General features: G+C 45.0%; 1 protein-coding gene across 5 annotated transcripts in view; it reads left to right on the plus strand.

Annotated features, from left to right (window-relative positions):
* SLC4A4 (solute carrier family 4 member 4) overlaps positions 1-10,329 on the plus strand; it is a 355,256-nt gene that overhangs the window by 118,646 nt on the left and 226,281 nt on the right. For 4 of the 5 annotated variants that reach the window (XM_081020707.1, XM_081020706.1, XM_081020704.1 and 1 more), the window contains one exon: positions 3,563-3,639. In XM_081020707.1, the coding sequence (XP_080876833.1) occupies positions 3,563-3,639 (77 nt within the window). Of the gene's footprint in view, positions 1-1,412; positions 1,509-3,562; positions 3,640-10,329 lie in introns of all 5 variants that reach the window. The other variant, XM_081020705.1, reaches the window with a different exon arrangement.

Raw genomic sequence — 10,329 nt, forward strand, 5'->3', positions numbered from 1 at the left:
GTAGTTCAGTCAGAAGCCAACAGCTTGAGCTATTGACCTAAGGACTTTCCTCCCAAATATTGATTCAAAGAGAAATGCCTTAAAAGTTGAGCTAGTAGCCATGCTAGAAATTATTTTTTTATCTCAATGCTACCCTTTAGGATAAAACAATAGTTTGGAAACATAGAATTTATCATTTATTCATCACAATTACTTATTCAAACTGAAAGTTGTTAAAAATGCATTGAGGCAGCAGTTGACAATAAGGCGTGTTGTTGGGCAGAACAATGGGGTTTTATTCCTTTAAGTGTCATTCAAGTTATTCTAAGTAGCTGAATAATGCATCAGCAGAGTTTAGAAATAATGAGAGTAGAAAGAGGAACAGAAGGGGAAGGGTGTGCGAAAGAAGAGACGTTTCTCCAGGTGATGCAAATCATTGGCACGTTATTTGAAGTGTTACAAAATGGAATACATCCCCCCCCCCATTGTTGTGCATGTTGGCTGTGAGTAACAGCCAAAGAAACCGCTTTCTTTCCAAATTCTTCTGGGTACCGTTGTCAGGTTGCGGGTTACAAACCAGTGACAGCAAAAGTTTTGGCCATCTGTTACGACCTTTGGTTGCAGAATTTGCCGTGGTTATTTACAAAGCGTTAAGCCACAGAAGCATCCGACAACCTATTCATTGGACGTAGGTGTTCAGAAGGAATCCCATTCACAGAATACTAGAGTTGGAGGGACCCCAAGGGTCATATAGTCCAAGAATCTCAGCTAAAGCATCCACGACAGATGGCTGGTCATCCAACCTCTGCTTAAAAACCTCCAGGGATGGAGAGTCCACAACCCCCTAAGGGAGTCCATTCCACTGTCAAACATCTCTTACTGTCAGAAAGTTCTTCCTGATGTTTAGTTGGAATCTCCTTTCTTGTAACTTGAATCCATTGGTGGCAAAATAGGACATTGCAGCCCATGTAATACATTCATTATTGGGCAAACTACCCACGATTTTGAACTAGTTTCCTGGATTGAATCTGAGTAAGTTGTGGCAATTATGTGTTTGTACCTTGCCATTTCCTCTTTCTCCTTTTATTTTTAATATTTAATATCTGTATATACAGACGTCCTTCACGTTTGAGGGTTGCAAAAGGGCAAATATTACAAAACACTGAAAATGCACTGAGTGCCACGTTTTCTACAAGTACACGGCAAAATCTGGTGTTGGAACGGTCTCTAATTGACCTGCGGATGTGCGTAGCTCTCTGTGTTGTGTTAACACGAGTGTCTGAATGCTTTTCTGTCTTAACTCTCTTGCTTCTGCAGTTGCTTTGGCCTTTCTCTTTCTCCTCTGCCTTAACTCTACTGTCTTCCTCCTCCTCCTCTTCCTCCTTGCTGCTGCTCTCAAATGCGTGCTCTTCTTCCTGCTTGCGACTCTAAAGCCCGCAGCCCGCTTGAGAGTTCTGTGCCCTGCCTAGCAACCCGCACGTTGGATGATGAAATCCGGGTGCAGCGCAGCCCCAGCGTGGGATGGCTAAGTAAGTGGATGGCGGGAAGGGAGTTGCACTTTCCAGGGAAACGGTGTGCATGAAGGGGGTGTGGTTGTGTGTCGGGGGATCAGTCTGGAGATGACGACGACATGTAAAAATGGTGGGCTTCCAAGGAATTAAAGCTCCAAAATACATCTTTGCCTGGGGAAAACTGACCCTATCCTTGAACCAGAAACTCTATGAGCTAAGATGCTTCTGCTACTGCAGACTACAAGGAAAGGGGAATGCAACAACATGCCCTGTGACCGGCAGGCAGACTAAGTACCCCAAAACCATCCTTCTAGTTTAGTTTGGTCAACAGAGCCATACCGCATGGTTGCTACAAGCCAGTCTTAAGTCCACTGCTCTCTAAACTCGCTGACCTCAAGGACCCAGAACTAGATCATAGAATCATAGAATCACAGAGTTGGAAGAGACCACAAGGGCCATCGAGTCCAACCCCCTGCCAAGCAGGAAACACCATCAGAGCCCTCCTGACATATGGTTGTCAAGCCTCTGCTTAAAGACCTCCAAAGAAGGAGACTCCACCACACTCCTTGGCAGCAAATTCCACTGTCGAACAGCTCTTACTGTCAGGAAGTTCTTCCTAATGTTTAGGTGGAATCTTCTTTCTTGTAGTTTGGATCCATTGCTCCGTGTCCGCTTCTCTGGAGCAGCAGAAAACAACCTTTCTCCCTCCTCTATGTGACATCCTTTTATATATTTGAACATGGCTATCATATCACCCCTTAACCTCCTCTTCTCCAGGCTAAACATGCCCAGCTCCCTTAGCCGTTCCTCATAAGGCATCGTTTCCAGGCCTTTGACCATTTTGGTTGCCCTCCTCTGGACACGTTCCAGTTTGTCAGTGTCCTTCTTGAACTGTGGTGCCCAGAACTGGACACAGTACTCCAGGTGAGGTCTGACCAGAGCAGAATACAGTGGCACTATTACTTCCCTTGATCTAGATGCTATACTCCTATTGATGCAGCCCAGAATTGCATTGGCTTTTTTAGCTGCCGCGTCACACTGTTGGCTCATGTCAAGTTTGTGGTCAACCAAGACTCCTAGATCCTTTTCACATGTACTGCTCTCAAGCCAGGTGTCACCCATCTTGTATTTGTGCCTCTCTAGATGTTCAGGTAGAACTGCCCTTGGCTGTAGCCTTGCCCCAAACCATCTGTTTGACGTCGTATCTAGGTCGGTTCAGTGCAGGACAGCTGCAAAGTTGGGGTGTAGGACCTGATTTCCATGATGCTACTGAATTGAACCCACGAGGCCTCCTTGTGTACATGACCTGATAATTTCCTTGCAGTGGTGGTGAAGGTTTATCACATATGGAGAGTTACAATTCAACTTCCCTCACTAATGCAGTGATTAAGGATGTTGCCTAGTGACTTGTTAATTCTATCAAGTCGTGCCTGAATAGAGGTTTGGACCATATCTCAACCCAACATGGAAGCACTACATGCACAAGCTCTGTAATTGATTTTACCCTCTTATTTATTTTGCATGTTCTTTATGTGACTCAGAGGCAAAAACAAGCTGAAGATGAAGGGAACCTCCATGGGATTATTATGTGCCCCCCAGCTAACCAAATCAGGATGTTTTTGTTTTACCCTCATGTTGATCCTAAATCTGTAGCTCAGTCAACATGCTGTTTCTTGCATCATTTTCAGTTAGTAGAGTGAGCAAATCTTTCACCCCTTCTTTCTGTCAACTTTTGGTTTAGATGTACATAAAAGTTCAAAGTTTTCTGATCAAGGCCTCTGAAAACATAACCTTTTGCATGTTAGTGAAGTCTCCTATTGAGTTAAGTGGGGAGAATCAAGAATTTCTCCAAATGAAATTGTTGAGGATAAAAGAGACTGCCATATATACATGTATTCTGCCATTGCTTGGTGTTGGTACTTGCTTTAGCAGATAGCAGCCGTCTTATATTGAGCTTTCAACCACCCTTCATGTAATTGGCAAACTGCCTTGCTCGGGTATTGCTGTGGCCCGAGTCTCTGTGTGTCCCTTAGCAAATGGTGTTTTAACAGACCTTGGTCTTGTTCTTGCAGGCAGCCCAGCCATGACGCACAGAAACCTGACTTCCTCTAGTTTGAACGACATCTCTGACAAACCTGACAAAGAGCAGGTAAGCCTGGAATTCCTGATCATCATTTCCTTGCAAAGACGTACCGGGAAAGAATGTGATGCTCAGGAGGAGATGAGCACTTTAAGATGAAGGGAAAACGTGAGCAGTTGCAATTTTTAAAGCACTGACTGTTTTAAGAGGCTATCGTCGTGTTGAGTTGGAGGCTCCTGACTTGGTGGTTTATCACTTTGCCCAAGAGATCCTGCAGAATTCTTTCAGCTTTTCAATAGGCCAAAGCAAGCCTGCCTGCCCCTTTTCTGTTGGAGAATAAAGCTCTTAATTTCTAGAGTTTTTCCTCTATCTTTCACATAAGGAGGTCAAATGCAAGGGGTGTTGCAGGTCTAAATTCATTCCCCACTGCCGCCCTTCCCTCATACTCTTGCTTGCATTCAAACTTCTTAATTATCAATCGCTTTAGAAAAATTCATCCTTAGCTAAGACAAGGAGCAAGAACAAAGCTTAGGTGAAGATAAACAAGGTTTACCAAATGATGGAAACGTTCAATTGGCCTGTTTTGTTTATGTGTGCGTAATCAGTTGTAGGTTTTTGTTGTATGTTACACCAGCATTTGACAACTTGGAGCCCTCCACCCCAGAGGTCTGAGGGATCCTATCCCAAGTTCAACACCAATTCCTCCCATCCATCCCAACACACACACACACACACACACACACACACAGCAAGGTTCTGGTGAGCTGAAGTACTGCAAAATGGTTTTGTTAATCTCATAAAGTTGACAAATCATTTTGATGGGGTGGGTGGATGAGGGTGTTGATTTGATCATGCTCATCCTTCAAATTCTGTCTCACACCAGACAGATTCAGGTGATATGTGTGTGCTTATATATATAGAGAGAGAGAGGGGGAGAGAGAGAGAGAGAAGTCAATCTAAGTGCAGCAAGGGAATAATACATTATTTAGTGGCGTCTTGAGGTAGATGAAAAGACCTTTGTCTTTCCCATGACAGCTGACTGGCTTGCATTCATTAGTTTGCTGGGCTTCCTACAAGTTTGACAATCCTCAAGGCTTTGTTTTGAAATGCCATTCTGTTCAGAAAATAAATACCGAAAAATCGGAGAGCTGTATCACTCTCTTGTTTTGTTTTGCTTTTTTGTCCACCGGAGGCTAGAGGGTGGGGTAGTATGTGCTGATATACTGAAGTTTCCTTATTGTTTTTATTTGCCTTATTATTATCCTTATGCCCATGACGACCTTATTTGCATCAGGATGGAAACCCATCCTTCCTCAAACAGAGAAAGCGATAAAACTGAGGAAAGACACTCATCTGACCTACCCTAATAGGTCATGTTTCATTGTAGGAAGTTATGGCTATTTATGACAGTCAGCCAAAGCGAACGGACACTGAGGTCACCATTCACTTTACGTTAAATCATTTAAATCCCATCGACTGCAGAGAGGAGGGGATTAGGTCCACGCAGCACTCGTCTATATAGTGGCAGTTAAATATACTCTGTGCTTACTTCCCAGCTCATCTAGAAACCCTGTTTTGCTCAATCCATCATTGCTCTTTCAACTGCACAGAATATTTTAAGTTGTGCAATGGAGCTCTCCATTTCTCTTCTCTGCAGCCCCTTGCCCTCCACGCCATCAAATTTTTCTCTGTAGGTTTGTGGGACCATCCAGAAAAGACTCAGGGTGCATTATGGGAGAGGACAGGATGGGGAAAGACCTGTTACATGAGCAGAACTATACTTGTATGACATTAGGTATCGCCCCATAAATTTGGTCATCTAGTAAGTGGTCTTGCTTGGTGCCCTCACATATGTACACAGAGAGTAAAAATAAATAATTTCAAATTGCCTACTTTGTCTCTAAGCAGATGATTCCATGTTCCAAAAGTTTTGTGTATTCCGTGTCAGCTGAACTTAGGTTCTACAAAAGTTCTGTTTCACCGCAGGCCGACATGATTTCTGGCAGCCAGTTAGAATGCATCTTTATTCAGGAACTGTATCAGTTAAACAATGGGATAACTGATTTATATTACTGGTTTTAGACAAGCGTTTGTCTCACTGATTTTTAACTCCCCGTTACTGAATCAATCTACCCTGACCATGTTTTCTGTTTATGGGTTCAGCCACTTTGCTCATGTCCAGAAAATAGTGTTTCCATTTCTTTTAGTGACCCTGGGATTTCTAGTGTGAACAACCTGCAAGTGTGTGCTATCAGAATAGTGGACTCAGTTATGCAATGTCATAAATGAGAATGTTATAGTCAGCAGTGTGGTAAGACAGTAACCAGGACTCAGGTTAATCTGTGTTCCAGTAGGGCCTTATTTATTTATTTAAAAAGCACCCAGAGCCGTTCTGAAGTTGCTGGAGATGCATTTTTGTTGCCTTAGGCAGTCCAGTTGCCTAACTTGGTGTCTGTTGGTGCTACAACAGTGCTGGATACAAGCCAGTGAGGGCAATAGCCACGGAATACAGTTTGTGTGTGTGTGTTTGTGTGTATACATGCATGTGGGTCCACACGCTTGAGAAGACTCATGTGGTAGGACCCCTGCTTTTTAAAAATGTCCCTCATCTGGTTTTGTTTGAAAACAGGAGCAGACTCTTGTATCTCCCAACATAAAAGACCCCAAATTTATTTCTTAACTCCCTCCTATTTGGGGATTAGGCGAAGGCTCTGCAGGAAACTGGGTTCCAAGTGCTTTCACCCTCCCTTAATGGTGTCGCTGTTCCCAGAACCCTGCAGAAATCTTTCAGTTCTCTGTGCTTTGTTTAAATGTCCTTGGCAAGCCCTTATGGACGATGAATCTCAAGGACCTTTCTCTCTCTCCCCCCCCTACCTCTCCTCCTCCCCACACCAGCTTGCATTTTAAATGCATGCAAGTTAAATAAACTTTGGGTTAAGCAGCATTGGGGGCTGTGTTTGCTACTCAGCTCCATGCAGTTCCATATAGAAACTGCAGGAGAATATGCACGGATGTTTACAAATGCGCTCAGAGCACGTTGAAGGGAAGTGGGTTCCCCTGCCTTTGGGGAAAAGTGCATGCTTAAGATGCATAATGTGTTCAGATGAGTGTAGCCAGCTGGACCATTGATTTGATGATTTACACAAAAAACCCTTGTCCCCAGTGTTTGCAGCACTTCCCTGACTCCTGTGTTTCCATATCAACAGTAAAGTCTCTCTCTCCCTCTCCCTCCATTCCTCTGCTGCTGGCCAAAGCTAATTCTAAAGTTTAAAAGAAGTTGGCCTGGATGGAGGGGGGATGTACCCCATGCTTGGTTCTGCTAGAGATGTTTCCAGGACTTCCTGCTTCTCGGAGCTCAGTTCATTGATGGATTGTGTAAGGGCCAGTTGCAGCCTCTCTTTTCTTTCTTCTGTCTGTGCTGGCGATTGTTTAACCTTTCCCATTGCTGGGGCTATCCTAATTACCGTATCTGATTGCCACGGTGACCTGGATTCACCCTAGACCAGCCTTGCCCCACCTCAGCGGAGGGCACCAAGTTGAGGAAGGCAGACCCAGAGAGGACTCTGGTGTAGGAGGGAGAGCGCAACTTTTTGCTTTGACACCTGTTTGAAGGGAAGCCAGTTTACAGGTCGCCAGCTAAATTTCAGAAGATATGCTGTCAGATCTCTGAACTAAGAGTGTCAGGTGTAAAAGGGACAGTAGAGAAAGCAGAGGGAAATGAAGAGGGAATGGAACGCAGGGTGCAGCTGTGAAATTTCCATAGAGCTGCCTATGAATTATAGCTTGGACATTCCAAATTCTTCACATTCCTCAGTGCCTGCATCAAATTCCTAGGAAGCCAGGTGGTTAGATATCTGGGATTTCCACTCCACCTCCAGCTCTTCTGATACACTGGATATTTCAGAGCAGAGCTGAGTAATGCCTTTGGTGCCAAGCCATAACAATGGTGAGTTCATGATAGGAGAGATACAGGTCCCTGCAACCCTTGCCTTGGTTTCTCTTCTGTTCAGATCCAGGCCTGGTTGTATACTATATGGTAGGCTGCTGTGTTTTCTGCATGCGCTGCTCATAGCGTGACTTGGAAGCTCTGCATGCCTCTTTTCTCAGCAGCCCCATGACCTCAGGAGCTCTTCCTGAGCCACCTAACCTGCCTCAAGGCTCCCCATGTCCTCATACTTGACATAAAAGATAATAAAGAGCAGGCAGCTACTTGATCTTGTTGTTGGGGTTTTTTTTTTAACCAACTTATTTGAATTTTACAGTCTGCTGCGTCTAGAAGACTGTAGCTTAAAAGTAGAAAGCAAGTTTAAAGTCTTACTAAAGCAGCACTAAAGCAGGGACGCGGGTGGTGCTGTGGGTTAAACCACAGAGCCTAGGACTTGCCGATCAGAAGGTTGGCGGTTCAAATCCCCGTGACGGGGTGAGCTCCCATCGCTCGGTCCCAGCTCCTGCCAACTTAGCAGTTCGAAAGCACGTCAGAGTACAAGTAGATAAATAGGTACTGCTCCAGCAGGAAGGTAAACGGCATTTCCGTGTGCTGCTCTGGTTCACCAGAAGTGGCTTAGTCATGCTGGCCACATGACCCGGAAGCTGTACGCCGGCTCCCTCGGCCAATAAAGCAAGATGAGCGCCGCAACCCCAGAGTCGGCTATGAGTGGACGTAATGGTCAGGGGTCCCCTTTACCTTTACCCTTAAAGCAGCACAGACGTAGCAACAGATCCCACTCCTCTCAAACAGGCACAGTAACTCCTTAACACCCAAATGAAATAAAAGTGGGGGCCAGAGATCTACAGAAAATGTCCCGTTTTCTGGTCTGAGAAGAAGCCAAGTGCCTCGAGTAATGCCCACTCACTTTGTGGCCATTTAAGATTGGGAGTCTCCAGGTGCTTCCACGCTGAATGCATCTGCCAGTCATCAAAAGCAGCAGCTCCTCTAGGCATGGGGGAATTCGCAGCAGAGTGCTATGTTTGTATTGCTAGGTGTTACTGGGATGGAGAGGAGGAGGGATATAGAAAGCTGCCTGTTGCCAAGTCGCACTATTAGCCATCTAGCCCAGTGTTGTCTACACTGACTTGCAGAAACTCTCCAGTACGCCAGGCAGAGAAAAGTCTCAAATCACATCTGTCATGGACGCTTCAGCCAAGTTTCCTGCCTTGCCGGGGGTTGGACTAGATCATGCTCCCTTCCAATTCTACAATTCTGTGGTTCTACACCCCCTTCTAACTTATAATGTCAGGGGCCAGGAGAATCTATGCATACCATGTGCTTTATTGCTAAGCAATGGGTCATCTCCCCCCAAAAAAGGAAGAGTGGGGAAGGCTCCATTAATCATTCCTGTTGATTCATGCTAAGTGAGTGGTCTACCACTGGAGCTAATTCCCCTCCACAGAGAGTCACAAGGCTTTGTGTTCAGCAGCTAGCACCCATCTTCCCCCCAAATCTGCAAACGCACCATTGGGAACAGTATTTTCGTGTGTGTGTAATGCAGGGGTCAGCAACCTTTTTCAGCAGGGGGCTGGTCCACTGTCCCTCAGACCTTTGGGGGGGGCACGACTATAGTTTGGGGGGGGGGAAATGAATGAATTCCTATGCCCCACAAATAACCCAGAGACGCATTTTAAATAAAAGCACACATTCTACTCATGTAAAAACACGTTGATTCCCGGACCGTCCGTGGGCTAGATTTTAGAAGGCGATTGGGCTGGATCCAGCCCCCGGGCCTTAGTTTGCCTACCCATGTAGGCTTGGATTATCTGTGGAAGGGTAACTCTGGATTAGAAGGGGCAGTGAGAAATGGAATTGGCATTCTGATGCCAGCGATGCCGTGTGGATGCTGCAAAGAACTTGGATGCACGAGGAGCACCCATCGCAGAGTAAACATCCACTCTTAGCTTTCAGTTCAACCCCGCTATAGGCTCAGTTTAGGCTTTTAAGTCCACTTTAAGGGGGAAAGCTCTTCGTATGTTCTTATCAGACAAACAGCTGTTTCCTTTGCCCTGGGCACTCTGAGAATTGTAGCTCTGAGAGGCGAGCGTAGCAGTCTCTAACAGAGAATCCTCACAAAATAAAATTCCCAGGATTTTTTGGGGTAGAAACTATAAAAGTTGATCTGGAATGATATTGTTGTATTGTAGTAATATACACTTTTAGCTGGGATAGATTGGAGGGAAAATGCTTTTGTCTATAAAGGTATTCAAGCAGGGGAAATCCCAGTGCTTTTGATATTCCTTAATTGCCCTGGTCTGCTTGCCATCCTAGTTCCTTCACCATGTCAGAGTTGCCTGTTTTGCTTGTAGGTATTAAATTGTAACAAACCTTGTCTTAATTCAACACCCCCCAATCTTTCATTATCTGTGTTATGCTATTACTGCAAACATGCCCCCAGAGGTGCATGGTATATTTGGACACTGGGTGAATTTCATAAATCCCAATCGATGCATATTGAGTCAACATTTCTTGGGGGCTCTGTGTGTGTGTGTGTGTGTGTGCAAGCTTTTGACTTTCACAGATCTCTTCTTCAGAGCAGCCTTTTCACCACCGACTGGTATTGTCTGCTTTAAGTGGGAATGGAAGGAAAGAAGTAACAGCAGATAGAAAGATAAGGAGCTAACCCTGTTAGCATTTTTTAAGCTGTTGGCAAAAATGTCTTAAGAGAACACATCACAGCAACTAACAGAGGCAGGACTTGATGAAGTCGGACGTATTGGGAGTGGTGAATTAATCTGTGAATTACTAGCATAAAGATTTTAGCTGAAGCC

Source organism: Podarcis pityusensis (genome assembly GCF_964106645.2).
Source record: "Podarcis pityusensis genome assembly, chromosome: 9".
Taxonomy (NCBI): Eukaryota; Metazoa; Chordata; class Lepidosauria; order Squamata; family Lacertidae; genus Podarcis; species Podarcis pityusensis.